General features: G+C 50.3%; 3 protein-coding genes across 10 annotated transcripts in view; 2 read left to right on the forward strand and 1 right to left on the reverse strand.

The window, feature by feature from the left end:
• Nucleotides 1-2,402: 2,402 nt before the first annotated feature.
• Nucleotides 2,403-3,259, forward strand: LOC118731627 (hemoglobin subunit alpha-like). The gene is made up of 3 exons (XM_036460328.2): nucleotides 2,403-2,571; nucleotides 2,750-2,954; nucleotides 3,037-3,259. Exons 1-3 carry the CDS (start codon nucleotides 2,477-2,479, stop codon nucleotides 3,163-3,165), a joined length of 429 nt encoding a protein of 142 aa, XP_036316221.1. The 5' UTR covers nucleotides 2,403-2,476; the 3' UTR covers nucleotides 3,166-3,259.
• A 1,727-nt stretch (nucleotides 3,260-4,986) lies between these two features.
• HBQ1 (hemoglobin subunit theta 1) lies at nucleotides 4,987-5,924 on the forward strand. The gene is made up of 3 exons (XM_036460331.2): nucleotides 4,987-5,239; nucleotides 5,374-5,578; nucleotides 5,691-5,924. Exons 1-3 carry the CDS (start codon nucleotides 5,145-5,147, stop codon nucleotides 5,817-5,819), a joined length of 429 nt encoding a protein of 142 aa, XP_036316224.1. The 5' UTR covers nucleotides 4,987-5,144; the 3' UTR covers nucleotides 5,820-5,924.
• A 6,960-nt stretch (nucleotides 5,925-12,884) lies between these two features.
• LUC7L (LUC7 like) overlaps nucleotides 12,885-20,609 on the reverse strand; it is a 31,652-nt gene continuing 23,927 nt past the window's right edge. For 3 of the 8 annotated variants that reach the window (XM_045570301.1, XM_045570304.1, XM_045570302.1), the window contains 4 exons: nucleotides 20,327-20,415; nucleotides 14,974-15,009; nucleotides 13,913-14,080; nucleotides 12,885-13,230 (listed from right to left, as the gene is read on the reverse strand). In XM_045570301.1, coding sequence (XP_045426257.1) covers nucleotides 13,101-13,230; nucleotides 13,913-14,080; nucleotides 14,974-15,009; nucleotides 20,327-20,415 — 423 coding nt within the window. In that variant the 3' untranslated portion in view covers nucleotides 12,885-13,100. Of the gene's footprint in view, nucleotides 13,231-13,875; nucleotides 14,081-14,973; nucleotides 15,010-20,326; nucleotides 20,416-20,609 lie in introns of all 8 variants that reach the window. The other 5 variants (XM_036460313.2, XM_036460316.2, XM_045570303.1 and 2 more) reach the window with 4 other exon arrangements.

Genomic DNA, 20,609 nt, shown 5'->3' on the forward strand with positions numbered 1-20,609 from the left:
CCCAACTTACTTTTATTTAAAAAGAAAAAACAATTAAGAAATAAGTTAAAATCCACTTATGTTTTCACACACACACACACACGCACACACACCCTTTTTATGTTTTTCAAATGAGAGTGTCCCTCTGCCCTCCTGCCCCTCGCCCCCTCCTACTGCGGAAGCCCAAGTGAAGAGTTTGGGCCTGAGCCCCCTGGCTCCTATCCTGTGCTGAGGGAACACGCTACATTCACAACTACACTTTTTTCTTCTTTTTTGTCAAAAATGTCATCCTAACATAAATATGTGTCTGCAACCTGCTCTTCTCACTCAGCCTTGTCCTCTCTACATCTCTTCTGGCTAGTTTATGCAAGTGTGTCGTTTTCAGCAAAGTAATGGTTATTTCTATATTTTTTGCTAATTTCCTTTGTCAATTGTTCTCTCAAACCATTTTTTCCTTATTAATATGTGGGAGTTCTCCCCATGTGAGAAGTGTAAGCTATAGACTGAGATATGACCTCTAAGTCTTTCCTTAAAAGGGCTGGGGCGGGGGGGGGGGGGGGGGCGCAGGCAGGAGGATTGGAGCAAGGTGCAGAAGGAGGGGTTCCTCCCAGCCGGCTGCAGAATGGGGTTTGGTGGTCCTTAGCCCCCGGGTCTTCAGAGCCAGGATGGGGCCTGAGGCTGTGGAGAGAACCGGAAAAAGAGTGCAGAATAGTAGGAAGGGAAAACGGAATGAAGTGGGGAAAGGGTCCAGGAGGAACAAAATGATAAGAGCAGGCACAGAGGGCAGAGCCCAGGGGAGCATTGCTGAGGCTGGTCTGAGCTGCTTTCTTCTCTCTCCAAGTCTGTTTAACCATCCATTCCTCCAGGACACACAGGGCGTCATGAGTGAAGGTCCCAGGGGCGGGATGGGGGCAGAGAGGTGGACTGAAGGAAACCCACCCAACCCACCCTCAAGGCTAAGTCTTCCTCCAAGCGCCTAAGAAAGGGCACGTCAGTGTTTTCTCACTCCCTTTCTCTTCACCCAGTTCTTGTGTTTAACCTCATCAGGAGCTCCCTCCCACCCACTAGACCAAGGGGCTATCATTTGTCACTAGTAAGGGGACTGCACCAGCGGAATTTCTGCCCCTTCTCATTGCTTCTCCAGAATCCCTCCCTTCCCCATCCTGCAGAGTCTGGCGGGCTTCTTCACACCTACCCCCACCCACCTATGTTCTAAAGCCACAGAGGCCCTCACTCCCCCTACAAGCCATGGATGGGGGGCGCACTACCCTTACCCTACTCTACCTAATACTCATCCTCCAATCTCACTTCCTCAGGGAAGCCCACCATGACCCTCAGACTAACCCGAATATCCCGGAATGTCTCACCCACTCCCTTCAGACTTCCTTAGGGCTTGGTAAGGTTTGAGACTGTCTGTACTTGTGTGGTGGTCTGATGGCTGTCTATGTCCCTGGCTAGGCTGAAAGCTCAGCTCTTGTTAAGCAGCAACTTGACCAAGTCAACCACTATTGACCTAGGGAGTCTTGTGTCAGGCACAATTCGGGGGACAGGTGGGGGTGTTGTCATGGGGAACCGGGGCCGTCGGGTCAGCCATGGAGCAAGACAGTCATGGAACCATGCTCCTCAGTATCTGTCTCTCCCCGGCTGGTGGTCGATGACAATGATTTTTTTTTGGGGGTGGGGGCTGGAAGAATCAAGATTAAAGGGAAGCAGGAAGGATTTCAGGCAGGAATTCTTTTTTAAAAAAATATATTTTATTGATTTTTTACAGAGAGGAAGGGAGATAGAAACATCGATGAGAGAGAGTCATCGATCAGCTGCCTCTTGCTGGGGATGTGCCCACAACCAAGGTACATGCCCTTACCGGAATCGAACCTGGGACCCATCAGTCCCCAAGTCAGGCGGGAATTCTTGACAACATGTGAGCAACGACCTCTCTGTGCACCTGTCTGTCCCTTTCTGTCCGGGACTAGGCAGGCCTTCCTTCCGCACTCAATGGCCCATTCATCACCGATTCTGTACACGCCCAGCGTGGACCGAGCCTGGGTCCAGGGCGGGTCCTCAAGTGAGAGCGACCTGGGGCTGAGGAAGCTCAGAGACCCAAAGGGTGTCATGAGCTCACGTAATCGAAGAGCCAGCATTGACCCACCGCTCTGCAAACCGTCCCCCACCAGCTGGGAAGCGATAATGCTCCTTCTGGGGGAGCTGGATGCAGCGGCTCAGAAGCAGCGCATCCTGCGAGGCAGAAAAGTCCTGTCCCAGGACCCTGGGCGCCTCGGCAAACTGGGAGCAAGGAACAATGCCCCCGCGGCTCCAGCCAGACGGAGCCTCGGCGCGGGGCGCCCCCTGTCGTGCCGGCCGAGCAGCGCAGCCCGGCTCCGATCCGGCCAATGAGCAAGGCGTCGGCGGGCGTGCCCCTGGCGCCCCAGGCATAAAGGCCGCCCGCACCCGCCGCCCGCCACCCTTCTGTCCTCACACAGACTCAGAAGAAGCCACCATGGTGCTGTCTGCCGCTGACAAGAGCAACGTCAAGGCCGCCTGGGCCAAGGTTGGCGGCAGCGCTGGCGATTATGGCGCTGAGGCCCTGGAGAGGTGAGGCCCTCCTCTGCCTGCTTCCACCGCCACCCCGACCCGCACCCCGCACCCCGCACCCCGCACCCCAGGCTCTCAGGGTCCAGCAGCGCCTCCACCCGAACCCCAGGCCCAGGCCCCTGCCCTGCACCCCCCTCCCCTCCCACCCGCCGCCGCTCTCACCCTCCTCTCCCCGCAGGATGTTCCTGAGCTTCCCCACCACCAAGACCTACTTCCCCCACTTCGACATGTCCCACGGCTCTGCCCAGGTCAAAGGCCACGGCAAGAAGGTGGCCGACGCCCTGACCAACGCCGTGGGCCACATGGATGACCTGCCCGGCGCCCTGTCCGCCCTGAGCGACCTGCACGCCCACAAGCTGCGTGTGGACCCCGTCAACTTCAAGGTGAGAGACCTGGCCGCGCGCTCCCCTGGGCGCCAGGAGGCGGCCTCGCCCTGGCGCCCCCTCATCCCGCCTCTCCCCACAGCTCCTGAGCCACTGCCTGCTGGTGACCCTGGCTTGCCACCACCCCAGCGACTTCACCCCGGCCGTGCACGCCTCCCTGGACAAGTTCCTGGCCACCGTGAGCACCGTGCTGGTCTCCAAGTACCGTTAAGCTGGAGCCGCGGCCACCCCACCCCGGGGCGGGGCCCCTGGGCGCCCCTCCACCCGCACATCCTGATCTTTGAATAAAGTCTGAGTGGACTGCAGCCTGTGTGGCCTTGTTCTGTGTGCCCGACCGTGCATTGGGGATGGGGGTTCTCCTTGCTTGAGACCGGACGGGGGGCCTCTCCGCAGCAGGCGAAGGGAGGGAAGGGGAGGGAGGGAATGGAGCCTGTCCTGCTGTCACTTCCTGGGATCCACTGAGCAACCCTCCACTCTCACCCTGGAGTGTTTTCCCGCATTTCTTTCCGGAGCTTTCGCTATTCAACAGGACTTGACAGGATTCGTTTTCCATTCTTACGTCTGCAGCGTTTACATTCAGAATGGGTGGGTCTCCAGCCCAGGGCCTCTGAGCTCTCCTGTGGCTCCTCGCAGAGCTGGACAGGGGGAAGTCACACTCTCTCAGGGACTAACTGGGCGCTCCTCCGTCACATGCCTCCCACATACAGCCACATCTGGATGACACTGGGTCTGAGCAGGGCGGTTGCAGACGGCAGGCAATTTCCGGCAGGCACCCTTTCCTCCTGGGTCCACCCCCAGGGTGCTCACTCTATATTTACTGATGTCCCGGAACCCTCATGGGCCTGGGGGCCCAGTGCTGGGGCCCAGCTGGGCATCCACGGCAGGCTGGCCCCTCTGACTCCCCCAGTGCTGCGGGGAGAGGAGAACGAGGGCCAAGGAGCCTGCGCTCCCATGTGTGTCCTCCCCACGGAGCAGGCCTCTAACTGCAGCCTCAGAGGGAGGGCCTGAAGGTCTGGTCCTGGCTGCTGTCCAGTCCCAAGCTTCCAACGGAAAGCAGTGCCCTTACTTCCCTGGGTTCCAGAGTGGTCCTTGGGGTGGGGGGAGGATGAAAAATAGTGGTCTTTGAAAAATAAGATAGCAGGTCTCCTGCCTCAGTGTGTGATGTGTTTAGCACAGTCTGAGTTCTCGGAAAGAGGCAGTCTTCCTTATTTTATTATGAGGAAAAATATGAAGGAGCAACCCAAACATTCATCAACAAATAGCCCAACAAAGGGTGATACAACAAAATGTTGTTCGTTGATAAAAAGGAAAGGCGTATAGATACATAATACAAGGTGAGTAAACCTTGAAAATGTGCTAAGTGAAAGAAGCCAGACACCAAAGACCATGTACTGCATGACGCTATTGATACGACATACCCAGAACAGGCAAACCCACCGGGACAGAGCGCAGGTTGGTAGTTGGCAGGGGCAAGAGCAGGAAGGTTATGGGATGACTGCGAATGAATACAGAGTTTCTATTTGGGATGATGAAAAAGTTCTGGAATGGGATAATAGTAATGGTTGCACAACAGTGTAGATGTAATTAAGGACACCAAGTTGTCTACTTTAAAATGACTAAGATGATAAATTTTGTGTTACATGAATTTTACCACCTCCACCACCACAACTACAAAGAGTGGTGCCACATGGGCATTAGCTATTATTACCATACACCTTAGACAATTAATAAATGTTCACTGTCCCAAAAGGGATATCTGCTTCATTTATATGAAGCATTTACCATTTATATGAAGCATTTACCATTTCTTATCTATTTAACCCACACAAGCACCTTGGGAAGAGGTTATAGTCACTCTATACAATAAATGATAAAAAAAAATAGACTGAGGGAGGTGTCAGCATAGACTTGGAAGGTAGAATAAGCTGACATGCAATGCTAAACAGTTGTGTTACCTGATAATAATATGTATTAACTACGTATTAGTTCCCATACAAAAACACTACAAACACGGGCCCTCAGGGTCCAGAGAGACTGGAAAGGTTCCAGGCCAGCGCAGAATTGGATGCTACCCGGTCCCTCTGGACCAGACTGTGGCGTGGCGCCCCCTGGAGGCCACGGGGACCTGCTGGCCGTTTGGCGCAGGCGCAGCTGTGGCCTCAGCGCGCTCCGCGGGCCCGCGGCTACAGGATGGCGCTGGCGGCGGCGGACCAGGCTGCGGTGCGCGCTCTTTGGAGGAAACTGAACAACAACGTGGGCGTCTACACGACGGAGGCCTTGGAGAGGTGCGGACAGGCCCCAGCGCCCTCTGGGCCCATCTGCCCTCCCGCTCGCCCCGGGGATGGGTCCCTGCCCTCCCGCTGCCCTCCTCCCCAAGCCCCGACGCCAGGGGCGCATCTCATGCCCATCCCTCCCACAGGACCTTCCTGGCCTTCCCCTCCACCAAGACGTACTTCGCCCACCTGGACCTGCGCCCCGGCTCCGCCCAGGTCAAGGCGCACGGCCAGAAGGTGGCGGACGCGCTGAGCCTGGCCGTGGCCCACCTGGACGACCTGCCCCGCGCCCTGGCGCCGCTGAGCGACCTGCACGCGCACCAGCTGCGCGTGAACCCGGCCAACTTCGAGGTGAGCCGGTGCGGTGGGGGCCGGGCCCTCCTGCCAGGAGGGGTAGGGGTTCCCAGGGAAGGATGTGGGGGGACCGGTGGGCCACGGTGGGGGTGACTCCGTCCCTCCGCAGCTCCTGGGCCACTGCCTGCTCGTGACCCTCGCCCGCCACTACCCCGGAGACCTCAGCCCCTCCCTGCAGGCCTCGCTGGACAGGTTCCTGCGCCACGTGACTTCGGCGCTGGCCTCCAGCTACCGCTGAACGAGGGGTGGGTGACGGCGGCTACCCCCCTCCCCCCCAGCCCCGGCGTTCTCTTCCTGCGACGACTGTTCAGAGTTTGAGTAAAGTCCCCGAGAGAAAGCCTCCCCCCGCGTGCGCTCGTGTGTTCTCCGGGGGCGCGCGCCGGGGTCCTGATGGGGTTTGGGGAGGCGCTGCCTGCCCTCCCAGCGGAGGAAAGTGGGGATTTGAAGAGGCTGCGCTGCACACCCATCCAGCCGTGCTCAGATCGGGGCGCCCCTGGGCCGCGTTCTCTGGACGCCCTCGGGGGCTGAGGGGGAGGTTCAGGTCATCCCACCCTCGGCGGCCTGAGACGCTTCGTACATCGGGTCCCAAATGCCGTATTGTAAACCTCCACCCGCCAAGCCCTTGGCCGCAGCCACTCGGAAAACAGGCCAAAGGCTTCGGCCCCTCGGGAGTACGTTGCGGGCCATGGGCTCGCCCTAGCTGACCGGGCCCGGCCCCTCCCCAGAGCTACTCGCTACGGGGCGCTCCACACAAATCTAGGTACGCGGGACCTCGTCCCTCACTCACCTACAACTGAGGGCGCGGTGGGGGCTAGCGGGGCACGGCCCCAGAGAAAATTAGGGAATGGCGCCCTCTGCTGGTGCGGACAGGACTTACACAGAACGCAACTTGCACAACAGTATACAGAGGCTCTAAAAAGGGTTTTGGGGATTTGGGGATCTAGGAGGCTTGGGGTGAAGCCCCCATTTGCCAGATTCTGCACCTGGTGCCCCAGCACCCAGTAACTTAGGGGGACCAGAGTCTTTCCTAGATCCACAATTGTAAGGAGACAGAGATCAGAACTGCTTTCTTTAAAAAATTTTTTCTCATTAAATCAACCATGGTCACTGTAGAAACTTAAGACAATGCAGTAACTACTCTACTTACTGTACATTCTTATATATCCTAGTGGGTTGAGAACATCTATTATTCCTTTAATTCCCACTTGACACTGGGAAAACTATGTGTGGACAAATGGAGGACATGGAGTCAGATACCAGGGCATACTTGTGACACACACATATTGACAGACCACACACAAACAGATATAAACACACAATGGCAGAACAGCCCCATCCAGAAATGTAACTAATATTTAATATATAGTTTTAGGGACATTTAGAGATTTTGGGGGGGGGGAATGTTTGTTTGTTTGTTTTTAAATATATTTTATTGATTTTTTTTTTTACAGAGAGGAAGGGAGAGGGATAATCAGAAACATTGATCAGCTGCCTCCTGCACATCCCCCACCAGGGATGTGCCCGCAACCAAGGCACATGCCCCTGACCGGAATTGAACCTGAGACCTTTCTGTCCACAGGCTGATGCTCTATCCACTGAGCCAAACCGGTTTTGGCAAGATTTTTATTTTTATTTACTTATTTTTTAAAATATATTTTATTGATTTTGTACAGAGAGGAAGGGAGAGAGATAGAGTTAGAAACATCGATGAGAGAGAGTCATCGATCAGCTGCCTCTTGCACACCCCCTACTGGGGATATGCCCGCAACCAAGGTACATGCCCTTGACCGGAATCGAACCCGGGACCTTTCAGTCCCCAAGCCGACGCTCTATCCATTGAGCCAAACCGGTTTTGGCGCAAGATTTTTTTTTTAAAGAAATAATATCCTCGCAGTGACAATGGAAAAACTGGGCACACTGGATTATAAAAATAGAAAAATACTTGATATGGAGAGAGAAAAATAAAGTTAAAAGACAAACTGGAAGAAAAATATTTGCTACAAACAGCAGAAAAAAGGTTATTACCACATCAATAATGAGAGAAAATTGTTGATCGGCTGCCTCCTGCATGTCCTTACTAGGGATCAAGACCACAACTCAGGCATGTGCCCTGACCAGGAATTGAACCGTGACCTCCTGGTTCACAGGTTGATGCTCAACCACTGAGCCATGCCAGCTGGGCCCCACCCCCCACCCATTTTACATATACACATACAACACATGGAACATTGAAAATGGGATCATATTACAAACACTTTTCTGCCTCAAAGAAACTCTTCTAAGTCACCTGGAATAGCTCTAATTCAGTCTTGTTGGTAATCCTCACCTAAGGATATTTTTCCATTGATTTTTAGAGTGGAAGGAAGAGGAGAGAGAAATACTGATGTGATAGAGACACATCAATTGGTTGCCTGCTGCACGTACCCCAACCACGGCCTGCAACCAAAGTGTGTGCCTTTGACCGGAATCATAATTCATTGTCTTTTAATGGTCACATAATATTCCATTGGTGTGACTAAGTCATATTTTTCAAACCATTCCACTTTTATGGGTTGTAATTTAATGTATCACATATTTGTTCTCATCCCCCTATTCCAATCCCCACCCCTTCCACGCATGCCCCCACACCCTGTTGTCCTTGACCACTGGTTAGGCTCATATGTATGCACACAAGTTCTTTGGTTGATCTCTCCCCTTTGTCCCCACCTCCCCCTACACTCCCTCTGAGGTCCAACAGTCTGATCCATGAGGGTCTGTTTTGGTTCTTCAGTCTATGTTGTTCATCATTTCCCCTAGATGAGTGAGATCATATCCTACTGGAAATGAAAAATAAACTTTAGAAATGAAGAATAGCTGAAGCCCGTTTGGCTCAGTGGATATAGCGTCGGTCTGCAGACTGCAAGGTCCCAGGTTCAATTCCGGTCAAGGGCATGTACATTGGTTGCGGGCACATCCCCAGTAGGGGGTGTGCAGGAGGCAGCTGGTCGAAGTTTCTCATCAATGTTTCTGGCTCTCTATTCCTCTCCCTTCCTCTCTGTAAAAAAATCAATAAAATATTTTTTTTAAAAGAAAGAAAGAAATGAAGAATATAGCCATCAAAAAGTAAAATGCGCTGAGACTGGTTTGGCTCAGTGGATACAGTGTTGGCCTGTGGACTGAAGGGTCCCAGGTTCGATTCCGGTCAGGGGCACGTACTCTGGTTCCGGGTACAACCCCAGTGAGGGGTGTGCAGGAGGCAGCTGATCAATGTTTCTCTCTCATTGATGTTTTTAGCTTTCTATCCTTCTCTCTTCCTCTCTGTAAAAAATCAATAAATTATATATATATATACATATATATAGATATATATGTATGTGTGTGTGTATATATATATGTATGTGTGTATATATATATATAGTAAAGCGAAATGGTTAGCTAGCCCCAGTGGTTGGGCATTGACCTATAAACCAGGAGGTCAGGGTTCAGTTCCTGGTCAGAGCACATGCCCAAATTGCTGGGGATTTTTTTGTTTTTTAAAAAAACGTCAGAATAAATTATCTAGACTGCAGCCCCTGCACATCTTTCAATTTTGTGTTCCTGGTGCCTTACTTGCTTCACCCAATTCTGACTCTACTACAGAATGTACTTGTGGCAGAAAGAAAGTGACCCAGAGAGAAGACTGGGATTAACAAAGAAAGTGGTAAACACATTGTGCTCTCTTCAGTAGGGAGAGGCTGGGCCTGACTGGAGGGGGCAGATTGGTTGTAAGTCACAGAAAAATGCTGGGCCTTTGGGGGACATGGGGGTGGGGTGTGGGGGAGCGTTGCATGAGTGTCCCAAAGGAGAGACTTGAGGCCTCAGGAGGCCCAGGAAAATATAATACTGTTGTATTATACAGTATTATTATATATACAATACTGTATTCTACATTTGAAAGTTGCTGACAGTAGTTTAAAAATTCTGACCATAAGGAAAAAAAATTGTGACTGTTGTGATGGATGTTAACTAGGCTTATTGTGGCAACCATTTAGCAATATATTATACAAGTGTCAAGTCATTATGTTGTACACCTGAAACTAATACAGTTATCTATTGATGATATCTCAAAAACAAAAGGTGGCCCCGGTCATGGTGGGAGAAATCCCCTTACCACTGCTCTGCTCCTGGATGGCACAGCACGGTGCCCCTTGCACAGCCTCCCTGGGAGGGCAGCCCCACGGGTGCTCAGTGTGGAAGTCAGGCAGGCAGGGTGACATGGGCAAAAGGACAAAGGCAGGAGGGGAGCTGGCAGATGCAGGAAAGAGGGAAGAGCAACCTGTTTTAGCAAGTCCTCTAATAACTCAGACACTATCAAGTCTGAGAGCCATTCCATCTCCACATCCCAAACCCCATTGTGGCCTCCATCCTCTTCCCGGGGAAGGCACTTCCCCCGCATATCCCTCCCCCACTTGCCTGAATTATGCAGGCACCACCTCCTCTAGGAAGCCCCCCCAGATCCCAGACCCAGGCAAGTGCACCAGCTCCTGAGCAGCCTGCCCCCGAGAGAGGATACCCACATTTCCACGTGATGCAGAGGGTCCAGGACCTGCTGGTGAAACCCAGGGTGGGTGCCACCCAAGGCTAGGCTCTCCTCTGCTCTGGGTCCCATGAGCTCCCGTGCAGCCTTCAGAGCCGGCAGTTTCTCCAGCCCTTCCCTCCACCGACAGGAAGCAAGGTACAGGCAGGAGTCCCTAAGAATGCGGAACTAGGGTAAACGAAAGGGGCCTGGAACCTATCACCACTGTTGGCTTTGCCCATCCAGTTCTCAGGGATTGCAATGGCCCGGACCTGCATCCCTGCTTCTCCTCTGTACACAGTATTTCCCACATTGTTTTATCTTTTAAGGGGGCTCAAGGTGGAGTGGGTCCCTCTGGGCCAAGCCCCCTCATGGTACGTGGGTGGCCTCCTTTTGGCACCCCCCGTGCCATGCCCCTGGAGCTCCCACCTGGGAACTCCCCTCTGCTGAGACCCCAGGTGAGGATGAGGTTGTAGCATCCTCAGAGCAGCCTGGGCCATGTTGTGCATTGCCCCCATCAGTTTGACCTCCACTGTGCCCACCCAGAGGGCAAGTTCGCTCTCCTGGCACCCAGGAGATTGGCGAGCGCTTGGAACCCATGAGACTCAAGGGCTTGGGTGCGCCAGGGGCAGGTAGGTGGGTACCTTCAGCACTAGGGTTGAAAGAGCTGGGCACAGAGTCTGGACCCCATCCTCCCAGCACAAGCTCAGACCACAGGTCCTGGATTAACTAGAGAAAGGCCAGATGTGCAGGGAGGGGCTGTAGCCCTCCAGGCCTTTTTAAAAAATACATATTTTATTGATTTTTTACAGAGAGGAAGGGAAAGAGATAGAGAGCTAGAAACATCGATGAGAGAAACATCGATCAGCTGCCTCCTGTGCACCTCCCACAGGGGATATGCCCACAACCAAGGTACATGTCCCTGACTGGAATCGAAACCGGGATCTTTCGGTCCACAGGCCGACGCTCTAGCCACAGAGCCAAACCTTTCGGCCTTCCAGGGCTTTCTAACAGCTGTCTTGACCTCGGCCCCACCTGCCTTCTGGCTGGGACCCAGGCCTACTCCTAAATCCAGGGACATCTGCCTTTTCAAAACCACCACCCCTCCATGCACGACACATGACCATACTTAATGCTCTTCAGATGTAATTACAAATGGTTACAATAGTAAATTTTACATATATCTTACTATAATAAAAAGAAACCCTGCCCTAGCCAGTGTGGTTCAGTAGCTAGTGTCAGCCAGCACACTGGAGGGTCAAAGATTTGATTCCTGGTCAAGGATTGCAGGTCTAATCCCTACCTCCAGTTGGGGTGCCTGTGAGAGGCAACCAATCAATGTCTCACATAGATGTTTCTCCTCCCCTCCCCACCCCCAACCCTTCCACTCTCTCTAGAAATCAATGGGGGAAAAATATCCTCACTCCTTGGATGAGGATTAAAAGAAATAAAGAGAGTCCTAACTGGTTTGGTTCAGCCTGTGGACTGAAGGGTCCTGGGTTTGATTTCAGTCAAGGGCACATGTTTGGGTTGCAGGCTGGCTCCCCAGTATGGGGTGTGCAGGTGGCAGCCCATCAATGATTCTCATCACTGATGTTTCTAACTCTCCCTCTCCCTTTCTCTCTGAAATCAACAAAAATATATTAAGAAAAATAAAAATAAAAAACACCCTACCTGTATACCCCCTATTCACCCAGTTGCCTGAGCTGGGATATCTTCTGCCAGCTTCAGTCTAGCCTCTGCCAAGCTAGGCTATGCAACTGAGACAGAACCCATTATCCAGTTCCTTTTCCCTCTAACTCTTCCCTCCCAGAACCACCCTCAACCCACTCAAGGCTTCCCACCACTGGTGTCCACTTCCCAAACCCAAGCGGGCATGCCTCTACCCAGCTAGCTTGGTGTCCACCCAAGCAGAGAGCTCCGGTGACGCTTTGTTCCGGTCCAGCTTAAGCTGCAGAAGGGGCAGTGTGGCTTGGGTGGAGGGACACCCTATGACAATGCACTGCTTTCCCCGCCAGGGGAAACCGGTCACAAGCCAGCAGAGCAAGTGCATTACCTGCATGTCCTCCCAGAAGGGGACTCACTGCAGCAGGGAGCCCAGAGCAGGACCACCAGCCACATTACGGTGCTGGTAGTCACATGATCCAGACCCAGTGCCCGGTGCTCATTGAGTCAACCAGCCTTTGCATAGAAGGGGTGGGGACTGTTTTCATAATCCGCCATCAGAAGCTCCTTCCAAAAATAACCCAAAAACCTCCCTGAAGTGAAAAAGGGAACGACTCCCCGTTATCCTTTCGGAAGGGCTCATTCTAGCGTGGAGATGTGAAGAGCTGAGAGAGGATACCACCACTGGCCCTCTTGAGTGTGAGTCAAAGCACAGCCTGATCCTCCTCGGGGGAGCCCGTGGCTGTTATGTGGATATTTTGGACACTGCAGTGTAGCTCCCCTGAGCTAGTGCCAGGTCAAAGCTATGTGAAGAACAGGCTAGTCAGGTCTAAATTCCTAAAATGTGGGCAGATGGGGTGCCTACCTCCTTCCTAGTGGAGCCCGTGGTCTGCACTGAGGGGTGGAGCCAGGCATATCTACAGTAGATCCGGTCATTAGGGCAAGGGGAGGTGGGGGTGTCAGATGGCCAAAATCAAAGGGGAGTCCCAACAGGAAGTCATAATTTCTGAAGATGAGCAAAGCTCACTGAGACAATGCTCACTGACACCACATGTGAAGGCCGAGGTGCCGCGCCTAGAACATACAGGAATGGCAGAGACTCCATTGCAGCAGTCAGGAGGCAGTCAGTCAGATTTATTTATTCCTACTCAACATAACCCCGGAACACAGGAGTAATTCTGTACATCTCTAGAAACTCACAGCTAGCTCCAAAACAATAGAAACTTTAAACTACAAAAGATGTGCTGTATTCGGCAAATATAAAGGGTAACCTCAGGCTGTCACACACTCATCAGACCATTCACAGCGCCAGGCATGGGCTCAGACCTCTCCAGCCTCCTTCTCCTCCGACGTCTTCCCACTGGAGCCTTCAAGCCTCCAGTCAGTGGCCCCACGCTCACTCCGACCTCGCTCCCAGGACTCCTCCCTCGATGCCCGCTCTCTGGAGAACCTGGGGGATGGGAACCAGAGGGTCAGCAGAGGCTGTAGTCTCCCTTCGGACTGTCTCCTCAGATGCCCCTCAACACCAGGCCACGGAAGGCCAACACCCACCCCACCAAGGCTCCCTAGCACCAGAGAGCAGACAGGCCTGCCATCTCATGCCCAGCCCATAACCCAAAAAAGTGACATTTGAAAATATTTCTTATATAAACAGAGCAGCTATAATATAAACAAAACAAAGGAAAATGCAGTAAAAGGTTCACATGCAGAATATGACCCATTATGTAAACAAAAGAAAAAAAGACTAAATGCAAGCATACCAAAATATTAATTGTGGTGTATTTACTTTAGAAAAGCCGCACAGAGAGGAGCAGGGCACAATCAGGGGCTCTATGCATCAAAGTGACGGTGAGTTGGCAGCCTGTGTGTCAGACACCTCGTGAAGCTGTGCTCCTGTGACCACCCACAGCCTCTCCACTGTCCCAGCCCTGAGTCCATCCGCTGCTCTCAGCTCAGGACTCTCAGGGCTCTGAGTTCCATTTGCCACTCCTTAAGGCCCCACACTCAGTCCCACAGATGCCCAGCCAGCCTCCTGAGCCACAGGCACGCTGACAGCCCCCAGCAGCCCCTGGGAACACAAAGAGAAAGGGCTCACTCCTGGTCGCAGCTACTGAAGAAGTCAGAGTAGTTACTTGTATTTCGCACTCCGGTCCCTGGAATTCCGGCGGTGGCCCCGGCTGTGGCTCCGGGAACGGCTGCGGTGACGCCGGTGTCTGTCTCGGGACCGGGACCGGGACGGCTTTCGCCGTTCTCGGGAGAGAGATCTTGACCGCCTCCGACGCCGGTCCCGGGAACGCGACCTGCAGGAGACCAGAGGGTCTGGAGGCTCCACCCGAACTGCCCTCCTCGCCCTGCACATGAGCTTGGTGCTTTCCTGGTTACCCCCCTCCCCTCCTAAAACTTACAGTGTGGGCTCACAACAGTCCCATCAGTTACTCTCTGGTCAGAAAGAATATGACCAGACCCATCCCACCAAAGCATCTTGCTGGGACACTCCTGGCCGCCCGAGGACCTCCGCAGCGCTAAGCCTCCCTCTCCCTGACATCACTGACTGTGGATCTTTCTGCTGGACTAAGCCCCAATCAACCCAACGACAGATGGGGCTCAAGTCTGACCTGTGCCCATGCTCCCCCACAAGCCAGCCTACCCACCAGATAATAATGTGAAGTTATAAAGGTTAAATATTAAGAAAAATGCATGTGTGCTCAGGCCAGGTAGCTCAGTTGTTTAGAGTGTCCTCCCGATGTGGGTTCAATCCTCAGTCAGGGCACAAACAAGAATCAACCAATGAATGCATAAATTAAGTGGAACAACAAATTGATGTGTTGTGTTTTTTTTTCCTTTCTCTCTCCCCCACCTTCCTCTCTAAAATAAAGAAGAAAAATGCATGTGGAAAAGATCATGTGACTGAGAACACTTAAATGGATGTTAGTTTGTTTTTAATCCTCACCTGAGAGTTTTTCATTGATGTTTAGAGAAGTGGAAGGGAGGGGGAGAGAAACAGAAACACCAATGTGAGAGAAGCACATCCTTTGGCTGCCTCCCCCACACAACCCGACTAGGACCCAGGATCCAACCAGCAACTGAGGTACATGCCCTTGACCAGAATAGAACTCAGGACCCTTCAGTCCACAGGCCAACGCTCTATCCACTGAGCAAAACTAGCTAGGGATTAATTGGATCTGAAACCTACCTCCTTCGATCTCCGGTTCTTGATCCAGACCTAAAACTAAAGGCAGAAAAAAAAAAATGAACAATTTCCCCCAAACAGCCCCATCCCACACATCTAAGGGGAGCAGTCCCAATTCTACAAGGTGACTTCCCACAGAAACCTGTTATCTTCTGCAGTGTCTCCCAAACTTTTGACATATGTGTAGTACCCCTTCTATAATTTTCATAACGCTGAATACCCCTCGTACTCATGAGAACGTAGAATTAGGCGCAGCTAAGCACGGTGCAGTGCGTACCCCCACCAAACTCTTCCCGTACCCCTGGGGGGACGCGTACCACACTTTGGGAAACACTGTTCTAGAGGTTCCCTTGTTCTCAGGCACACCAAGTGTCAATGCTTACAGAATGAGGTGCACCTCCAGCCCCCAGCTCCTAGCTGCTTTTGGCAAAGGACGGGACTGGCACCCTGAATTCAACAATTGACTCTGCTAAGTCTTTAGAGTGGACGCTAGCTCACCTAACAGACATAGGGCTGGGTAGAAGTGAAAGTCACCATGACACCAAAGTTAAAGCAGAATCTCAAATTCCAAACACAGGCTCACTGCCAGAGGAAGGTCAGATGAGGTCCTTGGGGAATAGTATACAATCAACAATCCAAAAAATAGTAATGAGATCTCATTTTACAGTGTCCACAGCAAAAGCTTACATGATTGCCACCAACATGGGCTGAGGAGGAAGTGACAGAACATGCTCTTATACTGTGTGGTTTAAGATGATTTAATAAAGCTGCTTGGAAAGCAATTTCTGTAACACCTACCAATATTTTATTAAATTCTTTTATGCCAGGAATTCTAAGGAATTTTATAAAACGCTCAAAACATATATAAAGATGATCTCTGAGTAACTGTTCAAAAATAGTTTTATAAAAACATAAAAATAGTCATAAAAATTAAAGTTGGCCCTAGATGGTTTGGCTCAGTGTAGACGCAGGGGTCCTCAAACTTTTTAAAGTGGGGGCCAGATCACGGTCCCTCAGAGAGCTGGAGGGCCGGACTATATGAACTACTAATTCCTACTGTAACACCTCGGCTGCGCTCACTGCCCAAAAAACCTGGCGGGCCGGATCAGACTCCTCTGCGGGCCGCATGTGGCCCGCGGGCCGTAGTTTGAAGACGCCTGTAGCATCAACCTGGGACACAAGGGTCCCAGGTTCGATTCTGGTCAAGGGCACATGCCCTGGGGTTTCGGGCTCGATCCCCAGTAGGGGGCATGCAGGAGGCAGCCAATCAATGATTCCTTCTCATCGCTGATGTTTCTTTCTCTCCCTCTCCCTTTCTCCCTGAGATCAATAAAAATATATTTTTAAAAATGTTTAAAAAACAAATTAAAATTGGTTGCCCTGGCCGGTGAAGCTCAGTTTGAACATCTGTCCAGTGCACCAAAAGGTCACTGGTAAGGGCACATGCCCAGGTTGTGGGTTCGGTCCCTAGTCAGAGAGCATTTAGGAGGGAACTGATCAATGCCCCCCCACCTTCTTCTCTAAAATCAATACAAACATATTTTTTTAAAAAATATCATCCCTTCCAACCCGAAAAAATAAAAATAAAAATAAAATTAAAGATGATAGGCAGCCGAAACTGGTTTGGCTCAGTGGTAGAGCGTCAGTCTGCGGACCGAAGGGTCCCGGGTTCGATTCCGGTCAAAGGCACGTACCTTGCTTGTGGGCACATCCCCGGTAGGGGGTGTGCAAGAGGCAGCTGGTCGATGTTTCTCTCTCATCGACGTTTCAAGCTCTCTATCTCTCTCCCTTTCTCTCTGTAAAAAATCAATAAAATATATTAAAAAAATAAAAAATAAAAAAATAAAAATGATAGGCAATAGCCTTGGTCAGATAACTCAGATGGTTAGAACATTGTCCCAATATGCCCACCAACATTGCAGATTTGGTCCTGGGCCAGGGCACATATAAAAATCAACCAACATGCATAAGTAAGTAGAACAATAAGTTTCTCTCTCTCTCAAATCAATAAATTTTTTTTAAAAGGATAGGCAACAAAAGCAAAAACAAGTGGAATTATATCAAACTAAAAAACCATCAACAAAACGAGAAGGCAACTACAAAATACAAGAATATATTTTTATTTTAAATATATTTTATTAGTTTTTTTACAGAGAGGAAGGGAGAGGGAGAGAGAGTTACAAACATTAATGAGAGAGAAACATCAATCAGCTGCCTCCTGAGCACCCCCTACTGGGGATGTGCCTGCAACCAAGGTACATGCCCCTGACCGGAATCGAACCCGGGACTCCTGAGCAGGTCGATGCTCGCTCTACTGAGCCAAACCGATTAGGGCTCGAGAACATATTTGTAAATTATATCAAATAAGAGTTTAATATACAAAATGTATAAAGAACTCTTAAAACTCAAAAGGAAAAACATCCAATTAAAAAACAGGCAGAGAATCTGTATAGAGATTTTTCTGAAGATATATAAATACATAAAAAGGTGCTCGATATCACTAATCACCAGAGAAATGTAAATCAAACCCACAATGAAAGATCATACCTGTTAGACTGGTAATGATCAAAAAGACATTTTGCCCTGGCCAGTGTGGCTCAGTGATAGAGCATCAGCTAGTGCAATTAAGGGTTGACAGTTCCTTTCTCAGACCTGGTCAGGGCACGTGCGGGAGGTAACCAATTGATGTCTCTTTCTCTCACATTGATGTTTCTCTCCTTCCCCATCCCTCCCTTCCACTTAAAAATAATAATAGTAATAATAATGATGGGAAAAAATATCCTTGGACCCAGCCAGTGCGGCTCAGTAGCTGCACATAGACCTATGAACCAGGAGGTCACGATTGGCTACCCAGCCAGGGCACATGCCTGGGTTTGGGCTCGTTCCCCAATAGGGGGCATTCAGGAGGCAGTAGATCAATGATTCATCATTAATGTTTCTATCTCTTTCTCCCTCTTCCTTCCTTTCTGAAATCAAAATATATTAAAAAAAAAAAAAAAAAAAAGCATGGGGCATTTTAGCCCTGGCTCGTTTGGCTCAGTGGACAGTACTGGCCTGTTGACTGAAGGGTTCCAGGTTCGATCTGGTCAAGGGCACGTGCACTGTTGTGGACTCTATCCCCAAAGGGGTGTGTGTATGTGTGTGTGTGTGTGTGTGTGTGTAGAAGGCAGCCAATCAATGGTTCTCTCTCATCATTTATGTTTTTCTCTCTCTTTCCCTCTCCCTTCCTCTCTGAAATCTTTCCCGCTCCCTTCCTCTCTGAAATCAATTAAAAAAAAATTTTTTTTAAGAAGACATTTTAAGTGTTGGCAAGGCTGTAGAGAAAAGGGAGCCCCCCCCCCCCAAAAAAAAGGAAAGGGAATCCTCATACACTGTTGGTGGGAATGCAGACTAATGCAGCCACTATGGAAACTAATATGGAAAGTCCTTAAAAATTCAAACTAGAGCCGAAACCGGTTTGGCTCAGTGGATAGAGCGTCAGCCTGCGGACTGAAAGGTCCCAGGTTCAATTCCAGTCAAGGGCATGTACCTTGGTTGCAGGCACATCCCCAGTAGGGGGTGTGCAAGAGGCAGCTGATCGATGATTCTCTCTCATCGATGTTTCTAACTCTCTATCCCTCTTCTCTTCCTCTCTGTAAAAAATCAATAAAATATATATTTTTTTAAAAATTCAAACTAGAACCACCAATGCCCCAGCAATTCCACTTCCAGGTAAAGTAGTCCCCCCTTTCCTACAGCTTCAGTTACCCATGGTCAACCTCAGTCTGAAAGCATTAAATGAAAATTTCAGAAATAAAAAATAAGTTTTAAATTGCACACCATTGAGTAGATTGATGAAATCTTGGAGCATCCCATTCCATTCTTCAAATCATCCCTTTGTCAAGCACATCCATGCCATATACATCACCTGCCTGCTAAGTCACTTAGTAGCCATCTGTGAACAAGTGGTGAAGTACCACACTGCTTGTGTTCAAGTCACCTTTATTCTACTTGATATTGGCCACAAAGAACAAGAGTAATGATGCTGGCAATTTGAATGTGCCAAAGAGAAGCCGTAAAGTATATATAGGGGGAAAAAAACCCCAGCTTATTTGAGGGCATTATGCTAAGTGAAATAGGACAATTAAGACAAATACTATATGATTTCACTTATACGTGGAGGCAGGGGATGGGGAAGTGAATGAAAAGGGTGAAGATGGGGGGAGAGAATACTGTTATGACACATCATTGTAAGGACACACCTGCTGTGGGATGAGCTCAGATATCAGCTGAGGATCCCACAGGTACCAGTGCACACAGACACAACCACACCACAGTGGTCACCTCTGTGTAAATAGGGACTTGCATGTTGTGCTTGTATATTTTTATACTGCTTGAGTTTCTTTACAATCAGAATCTGTTAGGTAATTAATGAGAAAAAATACACTAAATTCCTATTTATCCTTCCATAGTTACACACTGAGGAATTCCTTCAGGAAAACCCAGTTTCTGGGCCTTTCAACGACAATGAGCTATGCCCAAAGAGAGCAGTTACTTCTGGCTCAAGTCTCTTCCCTAAACTCCGACCAGATTCTTACACATCTCAAACTGAGTATGGCCAGAGTCGTTATACTCCCTACATCCTCCTCACGCCAACACACAGCTCCTAGTCTTTCCTACCTCCGAAGATGGCCACTTAAAGCCGGAAACCATGACTCCAGCTCCATTCCCCCTTGGCTTGCCTCACAACTGACTACCAAGAAATCTTACCAGCTCTATACCTAGGTCCTTCCCACCCTCACCTGATTCAAACTTCCACCTCCTCCTTCTGGGCTCTCCCAGCTGGCTCCTCACTATTCTCGTGCTACTGCCCCTACAACCTGCACTTACTCACAAGGCAGCTGGTCCCAATGTCCTCCACTGGCCCCATTTCACTCAAGCCAATGCCAGAGGCTAAATAGCCCCAAGGGTCCCTCTCCCACAGCTAGGTATAGCAGTGTGACACCTTTTTCTGCCTGTCCTGTTTGGTCCTGTTTGCCGAGTGCTACATCCACAAGAATCCGGATGTAGCAGGTTCCTCTCCCTCTTCTACTCTTTACCCTGGAGAGGGGGAGGGGGAGGGGGGAGGGTGGTATCTACACCTTTCCAGATAAGAATTAGGTCCCAGAGCTCTCGTGCAGCCGAAGATAGCCCAGTCCAGTGCTGCACTGCTGTGCACACACAGGTCTTTCCAGGCCAGTCAAGACCTCGCTCAACTGGACATGCTGTGAGTTTACTTTCTTTTAACTGCCTCTTAGGTACGTAGCAACCTCAAATGTTATCAGCAACACTGCAATGGAAGTAAGGGTTTCCTTACTATGTGCTACCTCGGGCTCACCTCCTGCTCAGCCGCTCCTCACGCTCCCTCTCTTCTCTCCTCCTCAAGCGATCCTGGTTTCTCTTCTCCTGTTTTTCAGCCACAGTTTTCTAAATAAATGGAAAATTGGAAAATAAGAGAAGAGAAAGCTACATAGAGTATAAATATTGTTTAATAAAGCACATTTATATGACCTCAATATTGGTAATTTAAAAATCTAAGAGAAAGTCTTAAACAAGAACATGGTCAATTTAAAAACTTCTTAAACAATGAAAAACTCATTTTAAAATGCTTTATCATCATA

This window comes from Pipistrellus kuhlii, unplaced genomic scaffold (genome assembly GCF_014108245.1).
Source record: "Pipistrellus kuhlii isolate mPipKuh1 unplaced genomic scaffold, mPipKuh1.p scaffold_m20_p_31, whole genome shotgun sequence".
NCBI classification, from domain to species: domain Eukaryota; kingdom Metazoa; phylum Chordata; class Mammalia; order Chiroptera; family Vespertilionidae; genus Pipistrellus; species Pipistrellus kuhlii.